Below are 22612 nucleotides of genomic sequence, written 5' to 3' on the forward strand. Positions count from 1 at the left end.
ATGCTTTTGGCCTCTATGGACAGTTACCCCATCATAAATACTCTGGTAATTTTTTTTACAACTCATCCACCTGGTGTAGTCATTAAACCGGACCTCTTTACTGTGTGTGTGTGCGTGTGTGCACCGTTTATGCCTTTTTGAGAATTTTTAATGGATTACCTGACTAATGTTATGGCTTACTCTGTGGAACAGAGCATCCAAAAAGTTATTGCTTTGGTTTTGGAGAGTAAAATTCCAGGATTTTTTTAGTCTGAGCACCAGTTACCTGATATGCATGTCTGTGGATTGTAGCCATATAGTTTATGAATTTAGTTTGCTAACTAAGCTAATTAGCATCAGCTGATAAATTATAAATCCACCATCTCGTGAGTGATGTCAGCGTGGCTCCATCCATCGTTCACACGGACAATGAACTGTATGCACAAGTATCTGGGTCAGAATGGCAGCAGCCTATGAATAGCAGCCACATTGCTGTCCTGTCCAAGGACATACCTTGCAGGAAGCATTTTAATTGCATGTTTATTTGTTTATTATTATTTTAAATGAGTGGACTAACAGAACTTTGGGATCTTTGGAACTTTGGGTGTGCTGGAGTTTGCTCTCCTAAAACAGTATCTCGATCAGGATCATCTCCGCGGGTAAAACTGCTCAGTGAGACTGAACTGAAATTATAAAAATTATAAAACTTTTACTGAAAAATAAAAGAAGTTCCGCATTTGAAAAAGATCCAATAAATGGGTAATGGGTAACAGAAGAGTACGTAGGAATTTACTAATGAATTCAAGATGGAAAAATATTTAACTAAGTTAGCCAATCGTTCATTTTGGCTGAAGAATTGATAGCGTCAATAGAGAATAAATGCTGGAAAAAAACAGAGTTGGACTTGGATTATGCACCAAACTATAGCCTTGACTCTTCTACCTCTCCTCCCTCTGTCTTTCTCCTTTAACTGGCTCTCTCTCTTTTCTTTAATCCAGCTGTTCCACTCCCATTCTCCTCAGAGACTTTATTCATATCTGTGACAATCCTGGAAATAACTGAGTGACGGACCTGTACTCACCTGGAATGACCTTGCCAGTGCACCCACAGAAACGGTAAAAAGTCAAGATGAAGATTCAGTGTTTTTTGAAAGAAGAGTTTGCAAAATGTTGACTTGAATAATAATAACAACAATTCCCTCTAAACAAAAGAAGTGCCAATAAGCCAAAATAACACGTTACACAAAGAAAAATAAATATTCTAATAACTTAATAAAAACTCCACTGGCATCTCGATAGATGTTGTCACAGCACTGCATCGGATAATGCGGTAAATTTCCTAAAATAACCCTTCAGTCCACCTGTTTGTCTTAATGTTGTGGACCTAACCCTGATTACTACTAATTTACTTTAATCCCATTTAAAATAACACACACACACAAACTTACTTTCACAGTCCCTCGAGGCTCATCAACTGACCCTCTGAAGCTATTTCTGTCTACAATCACAGTGCGTGCGTACTGTAAGATATTTTATGCGCAGTTGTGTGCATGTGTGTAACTCTGCGCCGTTAGCGAAAGCTGAAAATAGACACAGTGGTAATGAGAGGTTCAGGGGATTGATCAGAGCTATGGAAAAACTAATACAAACACACCCACAGTGGGCACTGGCCGTCTCGATGGAGTGACAAATCTTTCGTGGTCTGACTGCAGCAAATGGAGGAGCTCTGTCAACACGGCAGTTTATACGGAGCAACATGCACAACCCACGCTCACATAAGCACAAACACACATTCAAACACACTCTCACACAAAGCTTGACGTCTGAGTCAGAGGCTCTTTAAAGAGCAATATGCCATCTATTCACACTAGGACCTTTCTTTGACCTTGACCTTTTGCGTGTATTTGTGTATTTTATATATATTTAAACATGCATGCACACACACACACACACACACACACTCTCACACACACACAGAAAGCTTTAATGGTCAAATTATGAACAGGTACCACAGAACACACTCTGACTCTGTGCAGAGCTGACGGGTGAGTGTTGAGTGCTAAAAACTGAATGTGTGATTGAGTTTGTGTGTGTGCGTTTGTGTGTGTGTGTGTATTCCTCAGAGACCAGAAGTACTTAATGTATTTTAAAAGTTTTTAGAGAGTGTGTTTAAGCTGGGTCTATGTATGCTGAGCAAGCTGCAGATGGAAGAACAGATACTGACATGTTAATGGCCACCTGTGTGTGTGTGTGTGTGTGTGTGTGTGTGTGTGTGTGTGTGTGTGTGTGTGTGTGTGTGTGTGTGCGCGTGTGTGTGCCTGAGTGAGAGACTGTGTACCAGCTGCGGTGTGTCCTGCAGCAGAGGAAGCAGTGTGGCCTCCAGGATGCTGGTCTGATCGGGGGTCAGGCCCTGCCACAGGGACAGCAGGAGCACGAGAAAGTGTGTGGCACTCCGCAGACGAACAAACGCCTCTTCCAGCAGTGCCCGGTTCTCCTCTGCAGCCTCCGCCAGTGCCATCACCTGGAGGAGACAGGAGTTGGTAAATCTCTCCTAATCATCACAAGAATCACCATTGTATGCAGTGGTTATGATGATGCATTCATATATCAACAGTTTGCATTGCTATATTTACCACAGCGAGACTACACAGCATCCTGAATCATATAAATGCAACAATGGTATTTTTAAAACTAAAGGCAATACAGTGTCAACATTTTGCATTTAAGGAGCTGTGAGTTCACCTCTGATCTTGAGCCAGTTTGTTTTATAAAAAAAACTGAATACTTGTCAAAAATTATAAACATGCTTTAAAGTCAACAAAGAAAAGCATAAATCTGCCGGCTACCCAACTTGACCACTGGTTCCAGTCATTTTGAATTTTTGTGTATTTTCTTCTGAGTCATCTCCAAAATTATTATATTTTCTTAATATGACACAAAAGCCAGATTTCCCCCTTTTTTTCTTGCTGGACCAAATGACGAATCATCCCTGAAAGCTTTGCTGGGTCACTTTCTCTACAACACACCCATTTATCCCCAAAGACTTGAAACATCAGCGGCACAACCTGTGTAAACAGTTTTATGAGCATCGAGTCTGCAGCTTCTTCATTACTCTCATTGTGTGTTAGCCTGAATTCACCCTGAACCACTTCATCTCTGTGTATTATTTTTATAACGGGGGTCACAATTCCCTGCTGCAATATTAAGATCTCACAGTTCCAGTTTGGCCTTTAAAATCTATAATTAAATTTTAAAATAATGTGTAGAGATGACATGTGTGGCAAGATTTTTGATGGACTACCAGTTACAACGCAAGTCAAACACAATTTTCAGAGATGAAAGAGACAGTCAAATCATTTGTTAAACTGTTATACACACAGGATGATTCTTCCTTCCTTTCTTGCCTACTTTTATCTAACCCAGTATATTTACAGACAGAAAAAAACCCACATCTACAATGAAGCTGGAGCGTAAATCCGCATTCTATCTTAAGGCCACCGGAGGGCGACAGCTGTAGTTGCAAAAAGACGTCTGGTCCAGTAGAAGTTTATGGGAAAACAGCTTTCTGTCATTTCCTGTTTAAACACGTTCTTGCTCAGTCTATGGGCTCAGTCTCTTATTTTGGGACATAATGAATAAAAAATGAACTCTATTTCGTAAATCTTAATCATACCACGTTTCAAAAAAAGAGGATTATCTCATGTGTGAGGCTACATGACAAACAACCTGTCAACGACAAGTTATCAGCCAGCCTCATCACATTCAGGTTTTTGCAACCAAGTTAGAAATGGTGAAAAAACTCGAGGGTGTCACAGTAGGTATGTTCATCTGGGTCCAATTCTGTTCCCTTGAATGGTTAAGACTCTTGACCCATATGACTCATATAAACATTAGTTTAGCAGTAGTCAGTTAAGCTACACTGGAAGTGATTCACAGCATTGTGGTGACCAGAAATTATAGGAAGTGACTGACATTTCGCTACTTCAAGATACTACAGGTGAATTAACCGCTGGGAACAGAAAGTGGGCAGGACTCAAGATTTCAACATTTCTCAACTTCCAGGACAGCAACTGAAGAAACTAACTTAACCTGGGAATGAAGAATAGCATTGACTGATATATGACCTGTTAGTAGATATATTTATATTCATTACATAACTAACCAAATCTCAGCTTAAAGGTAATGCGTAATATGCAAATCACACAACTTTAGGACTCATATCAATTAGAAGATATTGCATTCAATATCCGCATTATAACACCCACTTAAAGTTCCCACCTTGTATGCTCGGTATGTTTTTAAAAATCATTGCTTTGACATCTTAAACGCACTACTTACAGGACAGTTCTGCAACAATTCTGTAAATTAATTAAATGTTACCAGTGGAAATCTTCCTTTTAGGATTTTTATCTAATATTTCTTCAACTTCTTAAAGATTCTTTCACTCTTTCCTTTACCAATATATTCTTCAACAGGAGGAAATAAACCCCAGTCCATTATTTCCATGCCCTTCAGTCTTTGTGTTTTATGGCTCTTTCCTGCAGACTACTGGATTTAGTTTTTTTTCTCTGAACAAACTGCACTGCTGTTCTCCTGTTAGAGCACTGGAAATCCCATTTGCAGACTGTTTATTACAGATTTGCTTCTTTCTCAAGTTTAAAAATAAACTAAACTAAAAAGACGAAACACAGTAGAGTTCAAATAAATTGTTCTCTATATGTAGAGACTGCTTACTCTGATGACTTGCCCATACACTCGGTTGGCAGTATTTTTGAAGGCATGTTTTCTTAAGAATTGTAGGAATCAAAAACACAGACGGGGAGCAAAGAGGAATGAAATACTTGCTTTGCAATGAACACGAGGTTAAACAGCACAAAAGTGGGGGTTAAGCTCTTCTAACGTTTACTCAAGTACGCAGCTCAGCAGTAGAAGGCAGAAAGAGAGAGAATACATATATGAGGTGCAGTAGGACCAGGTGAGGGGTCAGTCCCTTCATCCTTGTATCATTGCAATAACAGAGGAGTGGAGATGAGTAGAGAACAAGCGATGACAGAGCAAGACGGATGAATAAGAAGACAACAAGAAAGGGCAAGCCGGATGAAGACAAGGAGGGAAATGAGAGAAGCATGAGGAGGAGGAGAGAGATGAACGGACAGAGAGAGAAAAAGAAGAGGTGAAAGCAGATCTGGGACTAATGGAAGAGTGTGTATTCAGATAAATGAGTGATCTGCAGGCCTGAGTGCCAACGTACGCCAGCAGTTTGTTTGACAAATGGATTCAGTGCTTGCCATCTGATACTGCAAAAACAGAGATGGAAGACTCAGAAATGAAGTGTGTGTGTGTGTGTGAGAGAGAGGGAGAGAGAGAGAAAGACAGAGTGAGTGAGTGAGTGTATATCTGTGTGCATGCTAGGGTAAAGCACCAATTGCTTAAGTAAGCCGTTTTGATTTGCGTAATACTAAACTACAAACATGAGTACATGGGAACGAGAGCCTCCTCTAAGACTTGCACACTAAGTGTAAACAGTCAGAGTTAAAGTCTTAATTCACTTCCTTTCATTTGGTGGTAAACCTAAAAGGACTCAAGCACTCATTCAAGGCTGAGGTCATCTGTGGGTGCCGTGTCATTCACAACTCTCAAGTTAGACACACATGCACACACATGCACACACATTCTTGCCAAATGATTAACTATTTCTCATCACTGTCTTGCCAGTCTAACCCAGTCTAACCTTCATGAGTACACAAAGACATAAGCTTGGCTTAAGTCTTTTAAAGAAGTGTGACCGAATGCAAATTATTTCTGACTCACTTGCTCTCTTCATTTTTTTCCCTCTCTTCTGCCCTTGCATCTTGTACAACCATATGGTAAAAAGCTGTAAAATTCTGCACACTTATTGGGAACACTGCTCAGAGTATTTAGATAAATAATCCAGAAATTGCAAAATTCTTTTGGATCTTTGGGAGCCTAATTTTGTGAATTGTGAAAAAAATAATAAAAGTTTAAAAACAATCACGAGCTACAACTCCAAGTACATGGACTCTCATGCAAAATGTCTGCCATGCCCCACCCAGACACTGACTACCTTCATCCTTCTCAAGATACAAACAAAACCCCATCCACCTTCCCCTCGAGATCTCTGAAAATGTGCATGTGTGCACGTCTGTGTGAGTATTGATAAAAGGCTCCAGGTTCGGTGAAGGGCTTCATTGTTGGCAGTGGGTCGACTACACACACACACACACTCTGATTGATGCCAGCTGAGAGAATACAAAGACACATTTAGCCTAAACACCCCCCAACACACACACACACACACACACACACACACACACACACACACACACACACACACACACACACACACACACAGAACAGAGATATAAAAACATGTGCAAATGTGAACACACACACATTTACACACAGATATGTACAGAATATATACACAAATATTAAAAACAAATACCCAATACAACTCAGATTCCAGAAAGCCTGGAAAGAAAAGGTGCTTAAAAAATTATAAACTTGGACATCGATTCATGTGCTAACACCATCTCCCTTTCACAGCTAGTTAGCTGTACGTCAGCAGCTGAACTACTGGTGACCTTAAACAACCTGCAGTTGAAGCTGCTGGGGTTACGACCTCCCGAGGTGTCTGCAATAAAGTCTGGAGTCTATTTGAAACACATAAAAGGGACATTCTGCTGCATCTTATGCACTTAAACCTGGTTTACATCTCAATGACAAGGCGCAAGTTTGTGACAGCGTCATGGCCCTTTAACCTGGACTGTCCAAAAAAAAAAAAAAAGTCTATGAAAGATGTTATGAAAGAAAGATTCTCTCTATTAGAATTTCTTCCTTCCATTCACTTGTTCATCTTGTTCAGATGCAAACACAGAGTACAAAGCTTCCAATACAAGCCAACATTTTACGTTACTCTGGGGATTGCAAACCACACACAGACACATACACAAACAGTCATGTTTATCTATTCACGCACAAATGCACAAAGATATGCACACACATGTACTAAGAACAGTACCCATGAAAAGTACAGAAAAACACAAACAGAAATTAGCAATACCCTTATCTACCTTATCTATGGAAATGCAGTATTTAGAGCACACACTATATATACTTATACATATAAACACACACACACGGACACATAAAAAAAACGCAACTGTGTCTTAAATTTAAGCTGAGATGCAACAAACATTTGAAAAGTTAGAATTAAGAATTAGCTTCCCAGGATTCACATTTGGCTGCCATGCTGTTCAAAGGAAAAAATAGAGGAGAAAAAGTTTCAGAATGAATTCTGTCCTTGATGAATGAAGTTTATTCTCAGTACATAAACCAACCTAGCACCCTTAAAATTATGTATATATGATGAGCAACAACAACATGCTTCTGACAGCTATTGTCATGTTCCTAAGAATTAACATAATGTGAAGATGGTTACAGTGAACATTCCGGTGCGCTGCGTTTAGGACAAAGACAGCAGCATTTTGAACTTTTTAAAATAGACAGGGCCAACTTATTTCTCAGAGTAACCAACATGGCCAAATAACTTAAAATAGATATGCCCCATGAAGAGGAAGAAAACACAGGAAATACCACTAATGTAATTTCATTTCCTTGTGTTAATGCAGTTATATGACTTACAATGTGAAAAATAAAAACTATAAAAAAAACCTGTAAAAACAAAAAAAACTGACTCTAAAGTAGCCATCATAATATTAACTAAGACAATGCACAACGGCCCTGTCACAGTTCAAAGCGGTGCTTGAGCATGTGCCGGACTTGTTGCAGTATTCTCCTGAACAACAGGTACCACTACTCAGAAAAAAACACAAAACTCCACATCAGTGCTGGTAAAGGAGTACAAGAAGTCAAAATCATATGCAAAGACACTGCTGTGTTTTTAAGCTTCCTCCACAAGTGTCATCTTATGAAGCTGTTGAAGCATCTCTCTCTCTGAGCTCCTGCACCAATATATCACTGAAATGGTGGTAAAAACTGGCACGATTGTACATTTGTGTATTCAAGACAGCCATGGCCACTCATCTAATGCCAGGATATAAAAGTCAGCATGACAACAAGGCATGAAATCATGGCAAAGACACCAACTGTGATGTCACTCTTAGTGCACGCCTTTGTTTGTTAGGGTGGTAGAGCAAGCATAAACTAAGTGTAAGATGTCAAACAGGCCACTGGAATGTCAAGAATCACAGTATTTATCCTGTAGCCCCATTAACATTCCCATCTTCTGACATATGCAATAATGAGAATGCACACCATCATCATTTCTAACCTGTGTCACAGCTAGAGTAACTCAGACATATTCTTTGCCCCACATTTAATATACTGGGATCGGGTTACTCAGTCACTAGTAACATTAACAGCACTTTTCATTTCAAAAGCACTATTATACATGCTGATAAATGTTAACAGATAAGATGTCAAACTTAAACTAGTAAAACTATGTGGACCCAGTGCTACCCAGTCCATGACCTTCCCCCGTGCAGCGTTGCAGTTGATAATTTGGTATAGAATTTGTTCCTGTTTGACTTTCAACAGCTACAGTATAACTCAACACCAAGTTTGGACAATTTTACAACACAAAGCACAAAAGCACTTGTGTAGCAGCTCAGATATCAAGTGGTGAAGTCTGCGAAAGGCACCGCAGCAAATGTCGAGCCAAATACACACACAAAAAAGGCATTTCTGTCAAACGTCGCTGAGCGTTAGTAAAAGTCAACATGGCGGCAAGTGGAAAAATAAAATAAAGGTATCTGCTGCCAGAGTTTTATCCTTACATAAAGTGAAACAGACAAGCAATAAAGCTCAGAGTGTTTTTGTGTGTGTGTTCCTGTGTGAGCGTATCCTCCACAGAGTCGACAGATTAGATGTTTCCTGCTCAGTAAGCCGCAGCAAACAGCATGGATGAACTCCAAGCCACAGACACACACATGCACACACATGCACACACAGTCCAATATGAAAACACATATGCATTCTTACAACGTAAAGATAGATGCACCTACAAATACACAATTGACTTTGTGCACACAGTGCTGCACTATCTGTGCAAGTGGAAAATAACAGCAGTCCGTTTGGAAGAAAGCAACGTGGCAGAACACAACGCTCTTAACCCGGGGTATTATGGGACGATCCATCAAGGAAAAGAGAGACAAGCTGGGTGAGAGTGAAACACAGACAAGGACAGGAGCAAAACAATGTTTTACAGGACAGGAACGCAAAGGAGAAGTAAAGGAGATGGGTTAAAGTATGAGTATAAAGAAAGAAATGAAGAACGCAGTTGAAAAAGTTCACATTAAGGTCAAATGAATGTGTTACAGTTGGTTGTGTGTGCACGTGCATGCATTTCCGTGTCTTAATTAAAGAGCAAATTAGAATCTCAGTTTAACGACGGCTGGAAATACAGAGCCCATTTCCTCACGCAGGACGACTAATAGACATACTCACAAATGGATACAATTACATAGACAGGCACAAGCTCCTGAAATCATCTTAAACACACACACACACACACACACACGCACGCACACACACAGTATCACTTACACAAACACTCACAATCACACAGACTTCCATTAACATCCGTTCTGCTCACGTCCAAATGTGCTTTCACTAACACAAGACCACATTTCCTCAGTACTGAAAGAACAGTAACAGATTCACTGTTTCACTTATGTGTGTCGAGTGGTGAGGCCCAAATATCTAAATATGTGTCTCATTAGAGTTCCTTTCTGCTGTTGCAGAGCCCGATGTTGGCTGCCAAACACCTGCAGACACGCACACAAATACAGTGCAGGGGTGTACAAAGACCTTCAGGGAGTTAACCTAAACAGTGCAGTGTCAGACACTAGCTTATGATATCATACTACACAAACATAAAGAGGTACCAAATACTTTTGATGTCTGCAGTCCATCACCAAAAAACATATTCTGCTTTTCACTTTGGTCTTCACCTCCTTAATCATCGTAGTCAGTTTAGGAAAATGATAGCGCTCATTGTGACTACTAAATGTACACTTTGAGTTACTTTGGCTTGGTTACCGAGCATCACTTAGCAGTGCTTGTCATGTTTGCAGCGCAGTGTTTGATCCTCTGCAGGTCAAACTGTCTGAAGGAAAAACTCATTATATGAGGATTGCAACCAACCAGTTTCACCATCAAAATGTTGAAGTGAAAAAAAGAAACCTGGGCAATAATAGTTTCTTTAAAAAAGCAGATCTAGCTAAAATTGAAAGGTTCAGACAGTTAGATGGTATGTTGGGTGGTAGACATGCGGAGGACGGTGGAGACAGAGCAATCTGGTGGATGAGTGACAGAGTGATCAGCATCTCTTCTACCAGTGTCTGATAGACAGATAGCCAGACAGACAGACAGTAACCACTATTGTCTGTGGTCAAAACAAGCACACACACACACTGTGCTGATAACACTGTCTGTCTACACTCCCACTGATAAGACAAGAGGAGAGAGCAAGAGAGTGTAATAGACAGAAGAGGATGAGAGAGATGAGGGGAGAAAAAACTTGGAGGCCACAAAGAAATTGAATAAAATACAGAGAATAAAAGGTAGGGTGAAAAAAAGATTGTTTACTCAAGTCTGAATGGAGTACCAAATGAGGAAAGATGTAGAGGATAAAGTGATAGGATCTGGCAACCAAACCTGATCCAACCTCTCATGGTTTATCATCTGCTGGGAAAAGACTTGGAGCATATCCACCAGATAAGCATGAACTCCAGGCTTCCACATCCTCTTCTTTTGTTTGTCTTTATATCTACACTTAACTTTATATCTACTCTGGCAAATTAGCTTTAGTAATCATGGACAAAATATCTCATAGAAAAGCATCACAATTAATTTTACTGCATTTTAGTGTGCAGGTCATTGAGCCTCATCTTAAAACAATAATTTGTTAGTATATATACAGACAACATGCCATTATCGGCTGGAGGAAACCAGCCGATAATGGCACATTCCCTCTCCAAAGCCACTACCAGCTCTTCTGAGGGGATACTGAGGAGCTTCCATGAGTCGTAATCTTCAGGAAAGTTCTCTTCTGAGAAGAAAAAAACATCACAAATGTTTTTTTGTTTTTTTGTCACCACCTACAGCTCAACAGGGTGGGAATGTAGATCGACAAATAACAATCACCACAAGAGATGGATACAGTTTCCTCATCACTGATGACACTAAACCAATTTATTTGTCAGTTTCCCGCTTCATATTTCACCGAACTGTGAACAGGTGCCCTGAGATACTATAACTCCGCCATTTGAAGCAACTAGTCATACCCAGAGGAGGCAGTCCACACCTTTTCAGATAAGAACTGTGGCCTCAGTCTTAGAGGTGCTAATCCTCATTGTAGATGCTGCGCTCTCAACTCCAAACCACTGCAGTGTGAGCTGGAGGTCAGCATTACCGGTGTTAATCTGGATAACTCCAGGACTGATCAAAAAGTGTAAGAAGTACATTCTTGCAGCCCAACTAGGGCTTCTGAATTGCTTCTGAAAGCAGTGTGGCAACAGACTAAACTGAGGAGTGGTAAATATATAACTGCCAATAGTATTTTCACAGACATTACGAACACTGCTGTTACTGGATTTTCTGGACAGACCTCATGTAAGGCAAGCAAATCATTATTGCAATATTATGCAGGTAGGACATGCCTCTTAAGTGCCACTGAAATATTTCCCAAGGAAATAGTTTAAAATCTAAAATGATGTCCAGTTTTATAGAAAAATAAGTAAACTGCATTTGTGAGAAGATGTAAGTAAACAATTATTTCTTTTATATACAGCTGATAAAAAAATTTTTTTGTCTAAAATAATTAAATCAACTATTTTGGGCAATTTAGAAGAAAAATTAGGCAGTTTGAGGAAAAACAGATATAGGGCAAAAATGCCTTATAATTATTAACTAATCAGCTAAAGAAATTCAATAGCATTCTGAAGATTACTTGATCAGTGACGATGAGCGATGTAGATCTAGAGGCTGATACCCAATCCACTAGATTCTTTGATACAATCTAGATGACTTTAAGCAACAACTAAATACCTCTAATGTAAAAAAAAATACAAGACATGTTAATGTTTATGTGGTTTCTTTGGTTAAACAAAAAAGTAAAAGTCTACTTTTTTGACCTCCTGTCCAATCAAGGCTGTCAGAGATGCTTTAACAGGCCGTCGTTCAGCGGTATGACTGCTCTAACCCTGTGCAGTGATTTATGAGGTTGTCCCACTCTGACAAAGAGTCAGCTGAACTCTTGTGTTTTCTCTGGGCTGGTGAGACTGAGAGAGAGAGGCCTTCTGCTTTTCTTTGACACGTGTGTTCACACGGTCATGAACAAAGAGCTTTATTCTCCACTGATAAGTTGTGGGTGGGAGAGCTGCACTCCCTCCATTACTCTCCTCATTCCTCTGACTTATGGATGAATATGTCTGTCTTTCTGTTGTCAGAAAATGTCCTAAATATGGGCAGATCACAACACAACTCCTTCAGAGCAACATAACTTCAAAACATACCAAAGCAGGGTACATAGCTGCAAATATGCAAATACAAATATTTCGCAATCACACATGCAAATTCAAACCATCTTAAGGTGTCTACTGCTTACATGCATTAAGGCATGTGGCTTTCATACACTGGCAAAAAAATAAATGGTATGATTAAAGTCAAACACCCTCTGATTCCCTGTGAAACACACACACAGATGCTGAGGTCAATAGTTGCTACAGTGTGCTGGGTGGTCCTTAGGGGCCAGAGGCCCTGGATAGAGCAGGGGACTAAATTGCAGAGTGTTACACACCGCAGTGACACCCAACTTAGGATTAACACCCAGGCCTAGCCCCAGACTGCCAGTAGCCCCAGGCTGTGGGACCTGACCTTGACAGGTTCAGAAGTGACCTCCAACACCCACACACATTCGCTTGCTGGTTGACTCAAGGCCCACCCAGTGCTGACATAATGAGCGGGTTTGGTCCGTCCAGCTGGATGGAGGAGGGAGTGGGTTCTGTGTGAAGGCTGGACTGATGATTTTGGCTACGATTAGACGGCTTATCTTGCTTCCAAAAAATGTCTAGATTGTGTCTACACATAAATTTGAGACAGATCTTCGGTCACACCTGCAGCACATTAAGTCACAAATGTGTCGAAAGAGCAGCAATTAATAACTTGAATAATTTTCAAAACTCGAATAACAGAAAATATCAAAATCAGAAAGGATTTGATAATTTGTTATAATAATATAATTGGAATATTAATATGATAATCATTTTTTCAAGTGAAAGTTCACCCCTACATTAAAAATGACAACAGTAATTTTTTACTTCTTTCTAGAAATTGTGATACATGTACTCAAAAATGACCCACAAACGTTGTCTTGAGCTTTTTTAAGTAGGAGCTATGCCCAACAGCTATATTACTCTGCAGAAGAAAACTTCCCTCATGCAACAGGAGATGTACTGCAAATGCCACAGTTAAACGGGCCCAGAGACTGGTTGGCAACCATCTGGCAACCACAGGTTGCAAGGAAAAAAAATATGTATTTCCTGAGTAGTTAGCTCTCAGCAACTAGAGGTTGCTGGCGACTGAAAATTAAAACTGATCACATTTTTTTTTTGCTGCACCAAAAATCTCTGCTTTGGTAGCTAGCAGACTGCAACAGTTGCCTGGAGCTTGCATGGAAGATGCCTACTTTTCTGCATACGTTTGCCAGCTACTGTCTGAGTGGTAGTGAAAACTGTGAAAGTGCTGTGAAATGTTTTGGTGAGATACAACTTTTACTCTGGTTTTACTACCCTTTCCATGCCTGTGTGACTGAGATGTAAGCAATCAGGAAAGGAAATATTTCAAATTTGTTTTATTGGTGCTTTGAACACCATTTTTATATATCCAAGAGAAGGCAGACATGTGTCAAAAACTCCAAAACTGGATAACTGAACCAAAGACAATCCTGGATAAATAATAATACATGCTGCGGTAAACTTAAGAATAAAAGCCTAATAGCTATTAGTTAGAAAATAATAAAATTGATCCTTAAATTACAATAGGTGGTGATGCACTGTCTTTGAGTGACACTTAAATGAATGATGACATGTGTGCTCACCTACACATTAACTACATGTTTTACATGCTACATACTATCAGACATTTTTTTGTGTTCAACTGAAACCCAAAGGTCTTAAGCAATATGAGTTGTTGTGATACTTACCGAACAAAAATGTTAATGTCAAATGAGAAGAAGGTTTTAAAATAATAAGCATCGATGTGTTTTAAATAACACCTGAGTATACTGTAAATGACTTTTACTAGAAAGTCAACAAAAGGGCAACTACGTGAAAGGCGTTTTATTTATATTTTCGTGCAAACTGTAAATCAAAGGCCATAACACTAAGACCTTACAAAAATACATATGAAGGTTTTCATGACAAACTGAGTCTCTTTCTAACTAATGAAAAGCATATGTATGATATAAAAATGTTCTTACTTGACACACACACCAAAAAAAAAACATGCCATAAAGGCTTTAAAGTTTGAAAACACATCTTGCTATATTCGTGAAATAATCTCTGAGGATTTATCAAATTTCACAACCTTCTGCCTGGAATAAACTCTTGTTAGATCTAATATATCAAACGTGTAAATGTTTGATCAGCTCACTTATGCACAATGTCTACAACACTTTTTTCACTTGGGTTTCCCAACATTTCCAAATGTGTCTTTAAGAAAACAACTGATATTGTTTCATCCAGGCTGCACCAGCAGTACTAACAGTAGAGAGTCGAGAAAAAGCTGGATTCAATCACTAACTAAACAATTGTTCATGTTTTTATATCACTGAAAATGTGTCTGTAATAAAAGCACACTGGAAAAGCTGGAAACATCTGGATGTGACATCACATTGTCTGAATGAGGAGGTCAGCCCAGGTGAAAGAAAGGGAGAAAGTGGAGACGGAGGATGTAGAACTAACGCACACATGAATATAATACACACACTGACAGCCACACACACCTAATAAAGAGGGCAGACACAGCTGTTTGGAAGTGTGGTTGAGGTCAGAGTTCAAAAAGATATACTGAGACACTCGTGCCCTAAAGCAAGGTACTTAAAACAATTCACACTGAAGCACGCATGCACATGTATGGTCCCCACACGAAATTCAGACATTTTCCCGAATAGACCTGCATGCACACATGCAACGCATGCTGTTAGCGAGATTGTATTAATAGCATGTGATGTGACTTAACTGAAGGGCCCATTTCACCATAACAGCTGCAAATGCAGTGTATGTGTGTGTGTGGCTTTAAACCTTCCTCAAAAGCCAAAAAATATATGAACTCAACCAGCCCGACTGAGAGTTCAGTGGTGCAAGAAAACACAGGCCCCACACACATTTTCTTACAGTCTGACTCTCAGCTGCTCAAAAGTAAAATCAAATATTTACTATGCACTACAATAAAATTATTTAATTTAAATGTGTTAAAACAGACCAAAGAGCACAAAGCTCTGCTGCAAAACGAGACATTTAAGTTGCGTTTGGGGAAATCTACTGAGTCTCACTGACCATTCTGTTTCCTTTCAAAGCTGTATTAATCATCTTTTACATAACTGAGAAGTTCTTCCAAGACACCATCATAGATGATGATGTCCACTTTCAAGGTGTGTGGTTATGCAAGACCTCTACTTATTTTATTTAATTTTTAACAAATCCACTAGATTATGAAATGTGAGAAAATAGTTAAAAGTCACCAAAAAAGGAGGACACCAAGATAGTCTAATCTTTTTGTTCCTCTGGTTTCCTGTCTCCCTTTACATTTTCCTATCATAATACAGATCTTAAGCAATCATAATCAATTAACAAAACTGTAGCTGATTTCATTTCTGTCAATCCAATAATTTTAAATTTTAATTAGACTGGGGCAAATAGAGAAACTATACTGAAATCTTAAAACTGAAATATTTGAAGTCCATAAATAAGGAGTAGAAGTACTATTCCAGTTTGCTATCAATTTTTTGTTTGAAAATCAGCATTCTCGGTGTTACACGAGTGTAGGGGACACAAAGCATGCGAGACACATACATCTTTGAAGGCCAGAGCACTGCTATGACTGCTATTCAGATGATATATATAAAATTTTTGGAAGGACTGTGTTTGTTTCAGCAAGACAATGCCAAACCACATTTTGCACATAATTCAACTGCATGGCTCCATAGTAAAAAAGACTGGATGTTAAACTGGGCTCCTTGCAGAGCAGCCCTGTCATTCAATAAAAGCACGTGTAACATGAAAGGAAAAATACAGCAAATAGGAATATAATTAAGAACAACACGTAAAGAAATCTGAAACATTTTACTTTTTTGTTTCCTAATTTTTCATTTGTTGTTTTTCTGTTTTGTTTGTTTGTTTGTTTGTTTGTGTACACATTTTAAGTTTTTAATTTTAAGTAAAAAGTAAGTCCTGTTTCCCAGCAGCCAGTTCAAGAAACATCTACTGTACTAATTTTTATCCAGACCTCAAAACAACCATCTACAGCTCCATTAAGCACCAATTTTCCAAATGTCATCAATTTAGGTTGAGTCACAACATAACAACTGAAACACCTAAAGCTGCCATCATGAGTTGAATTCCCCCTGCCCTTTAATTTAAACTATATTGTGAAAATGTATAAAGCGTTGTAAATATAAATTAGTTAACAAATACTTTAAGCTATAAGTTTCAAGCTTTTCTTCAAATGGATACTGCTTTCTGAAGTCAAAGCCTTTAATGTCCAACTATAATTGTCCAAGCTGCAATTACAAAATGAACATGAAGAAACCACATGACAACTTACTACTGGACTTCAATAATTTGTAGTTTAGATTTATTTTAACACACTGAGAGGAACACAGAAACACACAGGATGAAGATAACTCCTGTCCTGTCTGATCATAAAAATATCTTCAAGTTATTTTCAGACTTTTCTCTTCATATGTGCTGTATGTTGCCAATGTGTATGTGGTCTGTGGTGTGGTGTGTGAGCATGTGTGTGTGTGTGTGTGGGGGGGGGGGGCAGTGTTTAGTCTGAAGCCATATTTAGTCTCTCTGGTCCTAAGAGGAGCCCTATAATCACACAAAACCTTTCTCTCTACTCATTACACACACACACACACAGTACAGGCACACACATGCATACACACACAGTGGCCTGTCATTAACAGTTCACACTAACCTCCCAGGCTGCACATGTGCACACGCATACGGCGCACAAACACGCGTCAGGTTGTTTGCATGAATGCCGACTTACTTACACACGAGTATTGATGCGCAACCACATTTGTAAACATGAACATGTGCATCAAGTTTGAGAGCCCATGTGCACGTGATCTCACACACACAAAAACACACATGCAGAACCAGATGTGTGTCCAGCTGTGTGTCCAGCAGGCGTTCTGCTGCATGATCACATTTAGTCTGGCTCATCTGTCATCGATATTTTAATTTGACTTTAAATTCAATATGACACACAGACGGGATATCTTCCTGATCAAGAATGAAAAGCTAAACATTCAGCTACACAGCTGACTGATACATTCCCAACCCCAGCGTCACAATACATATAAGTTACACATGTTCAGAGAAGGTCTTGTCAAAGAGCCATTATTTTAATACCATAAAAAAGCTGATCTGAGATGAGCAGGCTTGTGCTTCAATATTGAAAAATCCTGGCCTTGTTGTTGAGACATTAAAGATGCTACTCCTTTGGTTGGTTGCTAGTTAACAGTTGGTAAATATCGTTGACAGGTCTCTGTGCCTGCTGTCCAACCGCCACTTTAACGAAGCTGTTTATTAAATTTCTTCGATGTAATAAAAAAGGGAAGTAAAACTTTCATTATAAAAAAAATATAAAGCGTTATAAATAATCATGTTAATTAAAATATTTTACTACAGTTGTTTCACAATGAGAAGGGAGTGACAATTCTCATCCTTTACATGAGCCATGTTGTAATTAACTTCAGCAAAAAGGGTCAAATGACAAGAGATATATGATTTAGTTCAAATGAATTAAAACGGCAGCTATGTTCCCACTGAAGAAAAAAAAAACTTCTGTGATGATTGATATTATGTAGAGGAAAATAGACGTAATGTGGAAATTATATATAGTGCAACATAATATCAAGAAATGTATACACTTATTTGTACAACATGCATGTTGTTAACTTAACACACCCTGAACCACAGTGAGTGCAGCAGGCTTTTTGCCTTCAGATATTTAGCATTCTTTGCAAAACACATAATTCAATTCCAAACTATTTACATAATCCTGAATCTTGTGGTTGGCATGTCATACTTGTGCTGGAAGCAGAATACAAAAGGATGTCCTTTTGGGGTTGTTTGAGTTCCTTGTTATGGCAGTGAAGTATAAACTGACCCCAAAAACCCCTTTTGATGAGTGTCAGTTACCAGACTAAAAAAAAGTATGTCAAATTAAATGTAATTTTCTAAAGCTTGTTATAATACCACAGGAACATACCAAACATGTAGCTCTGCTCTGTTTAAACACGTAGATACATTCATTATTATTACTGTCATTGCCTAGATAAAATATGTAGGATTTGAAAGGACAGTTTGTGTCTGTTTGAGTGGCTTATGGGAATTGTCGGACAAATATTTGCAATAATTTCAAGTTTGCGTCATTTTCCCCGCACTCTCTATGACTAGACCACCAAACCGATGGGAATGATCTAAGTGATTAAGCTTGCTAGTTAGTAATTCAATAGCTCAGGGACCGTGGATGTAAAAAAAAAAAAGAAAAAAAAATGACAAACTTAGTCACAATCCACAGAAATTGGTTTAGAATCAGCCAGTCAACTGCAGATGTGTTTTTAGATTTTTGAATCTGCAGCTGTGAGGGTCCAGCAAAGTTTGTTTTATGGCAGTTGAAAACTGAAAATGTCTAGCTCGGAGGGCTTATGAGCACTTGGGCAGCACAGTGTTTGAAAATGCCAGATTTTTGTGCATTTTGAGTGGAAAATGATTTCACAGGTGCAAAGTGTTTTTTGTTTTTGTAAGAATACTGACTGTAAGTCATTCAAATGTTAGGTCATTATAAAGCTGTGAAATACAATGTTAGTTTTATATAATAATATTGTTTAGTGTTGGATATTAATATGTTGATATTATTCAGTCTAAATCAATCATTGAATGAATACAGAGTTAATCTCTCTTGAACAGCTACAAATCACCATTTTTTTCTTCTACTTTAACACAATGTGCAACTATTACACTAAAAATCCACATCATCTTAATATATATTTATATTATATGTACTAATATGTAACTTGACAGTCAATAGTATAGTAGTATTTATTTATATTTGTAATTTAAAATAGAACTGTAAAGCCGTAGTTCTTTCTTTAGTTCTTGTTGTAACTCTGTTGTTAACTTTTTTTTACTGACTAAATCTTATTTTGTTTCCAAAATTATGAAGAATATATCATTACAAAATATACTAATTATGTCAGTTAAGTTCATACGTGCATATTCCCTTACACAAATACATACTCAGTAACACAACGTGTTCATACAGCGTCCCCTGGCCCAACACTGAACCACACACTTGATGCAGTCCAGACCAGAGAGACCTGAGAAGCCAACAAACACACACACACAGCGCCAGGTCTGAGGTGATGGTTTTGGTTGTGGTCCCAGTGAAAACGACACTAATTTGGGGCTAAAGAGCTGTGGCAAGCTGCATCAAAATTCCAAAATCCTACAACTGTGAAAGACAAAAGCTCACTGAACGCTAACAAAGTTAATGCAGAGCAAATGAGATCAGCGTTAATGCAACAGTGATACTAGCAGTGATAACACAGTCCACTTTTGCTTTAATTGTTAATCCAATCAAACGCACTTGTAGCTTTGTAATGTGAGCTCCACACACACTTAACCATGGACACACAACACACTTCCATAATTATAAAAGTCCACACACACTCACATTTGCACAAACTGCACAAACTCCAAAAACCACACTAAATAATTTGCACCTAAAAACACACTCTTGGCATTGCTGTGTATATACCTGAGTGTGTGTGTGTGTGTGTGTGTGTGTGTGTGTGTGTGTGTGTGTGTGTGTGTGTGTGTGTGTGTGTGTGTGTGCTGCCCCCACCATGTCTGTTTGCTTTTCTCTCAATGGCTTCCTTTGAAGGAGGCAAGGGAGGGGGGAAAAAAGAGGGAGAAGTGAGTGAGGGAGCGAGACAGAGACGAAAAAAATGAGGAGAACTCTGGGAATTCACTGCAACAAGATAAATATCCTCAGCTTGGCGTCACACGGCCGCCACACTCTCTTTTACTACACACACATACACACACACACACGCTGATTACAGAGTAAATATGTGTAATCTTATAAATCAGCCATTGTTTGGGAGGCGGAAGAAACAAACGCACATACACAACATGCAGACACAGACATGTTGACTTTGGAGAAAGTGAACTTGTGAGGTCACACACATGTGTTTTAATGGCATAAAGAATTGAATGTACGGACATTTCTTCTATTTATTGCCACCAGTTTGCAACTTCAATGGTAAATGGTTCAAATCATTAGTAAAGGAGCCTCTGGTGTTACTTATTCTTTCTGCATCATTCTACACAAAGCAAAAAAAAAAAAATAAGCAAGGCAATCCAAGTTTTACAAACCTATTGTTGTCTTTAACTGTCCAGCTAACTGTAAACCAAAGTCAGGATAAATTATAGGAGCACATAACAGCACGATGCAGAAAGCAGAGTGGTAATTGCATGTCTGAGCTTACAGTTTTAGTGCGCAATATTCTCAAGGACTGATAAAGCATGATCCCATTATAGTTTTTTCTCTCCCTCCCACATTCGATTCGATTAGAGGTAGAGTCACTCGCTGATCACTGATACAGCTGTTTTATGGATGCAAATGCCGGTATTCTGGCATTTTTCATGACACGAAAATGCCTAGTACAACATTACACTGCCAAACCACAAAATGCAGCACTGATTTCATACACTGTTTAGTTTGACTGCTCTGCACAATGGTTTTCATAACCATATTATCACCTCCTTTTTCAAGACTGAGCATGGAGAAGTTTTATTTAACAGAACAGAAATATGACCATCTCTTCCACCAAGTAATGAAATAGTGCCAGAAGATCAACCACTATTAGTTGTTACTGGGACACACGTATTCTGGCTTATCTGACCATCTCTACTTGCCAGTGAAATTCATCTTTTTATTCATCAGCTTTTGGGTTCTTTATAAAGTAATCAGCAATATTCAAATTGTATTGTAATAAAAATGTATCAGCAACATTAAAAACAAAAGCAACCAATAACATCTAGTGAGTCAAGAGTCAAAATAAAATTTAAAAAGCTGTTCAATGTTAGTTTATGTCCCCCAAAAAAATCAGATGTCACCTGGAAATTACCCTTCTTTATATATAGTCACACTTGTTACTGTTTCTGCTTGAAAACCAGAGACAAACACACACACAAATGTTTTCATGTTATGTTCAGAATCCATTAGTTACAGCTCTGGATGCAGTCTGCGTATATTGTTCCACTGTATTATAATTCAGCAGACTGCCAGCTTGTCCCTTTTTTGCATATGGTCTCCATATATGCAGAGGATATCATTGTTCCATACGCACTCTATTCACAGCTAATTGAATCATGTAAAGACATAGGCACATGCAGGGATCATTACTGCAATGGCATTTCCTTAATGAACAGGAATTTATTCATGAAAAATCAGATCCATGTGGCGAATTTCCTGTTGTGTAGATATAGTGTATCGGCAAGTCTGTGCCTGCCTGTATATGAAAAAGAAAGTTTTCACAGCAATGCAAAAACTAATCACACCTGATGATTCAATACCTTGTAGAACCGAGGAATAAGTAATTATTTTCTGTTTGACTTTATCACTCTCTCACATCATTGTGGAGAAATTTTGGCCCACTCTTCCTTACAACTTTGCGTTACGTCATTTAAGTTTGTGGGCATTTGTTCATACACAGCTCTATTAAGGTCCCACAGCAACATTTCCATAGGGTTGAAGTCTGGGCCATTGCAAGACCTTGAGTGTTTTCTGTTTCAGCCATTCTGATGTAGATTTGCTGGTGTGCTCAAGATAATGGTCCTCTTGTTTTGTTTGGCTCATACAACAGGACAAGCCCAAATCATCACCCTTCCACCACTGTGCTTAACAGTTACTATGGAGAATTTGTGCTGATATGCACTGCCAAACATTAAACATCTTCACTTTGCCTTCTCTGTCCAAAGGATGTTGTTCCAGAAGTCTTGTGGTTCGTTCAGATCACAATTTGAAACCAAAGCCATGTTGCCATGTCCTTTTTACAAAGAAGAGACTTTTTTCTTGCAACCTCACCAAACGTGCTATACTTGCTTAGTCTTTTTCTAATTGTACTGTTAACATTTACTATGTTAACTGAGAACTGTGCAGTATGAGATGTAATGCTTGGGGTTTTGGAAGGTCTGACTTTGGGGTGAATTCATTGGCGCTTCCACTCCAGTAAAGATTGTTGATTTGTGTTAACACAAACCTGAATGTTCCAGAAATGCAAACTG

The 22612-nt window shown here is 38.7% G+C and overlaps 1 protein-coding gene across 1 annotated transcript in view; it reads right to left on the bottom strand.

The window, feature by feature from the left end:
• The window catches only part of bbs9 (Bardet-Biedl syndrome 9), a 169695-nt gene that overhangs the window by 77406 nt on the left and 69677 nt on the right, over positions 1–22612 (bottom strand). The window contains exon 19 of the mRNA XM_031756711.2: positions 2317–2499. Coding sequence (XP_031612571.1) covers positions 2317–2499 — 183 coding nt within the window. The remainder of the gene's footprint in view (positions 1–2316; positions 2500–22612) is intronic.

Source organism: Oreochromis aureus, linkage group 11 (genome assembly GCF_013358895.1).
Source record: "Oreochromis aureus strain Israel breed Guangdong linkage group 11, ZZ_aureus, whole genome shotgun sequence".
In the NCBI taxonomy this organism is placed as follows: Eukaryota; Metazoa; Chordata; class Actinopteri; order Cichliformes; family Cichlidae; genus Oreochromis; species Oreochromis aureus.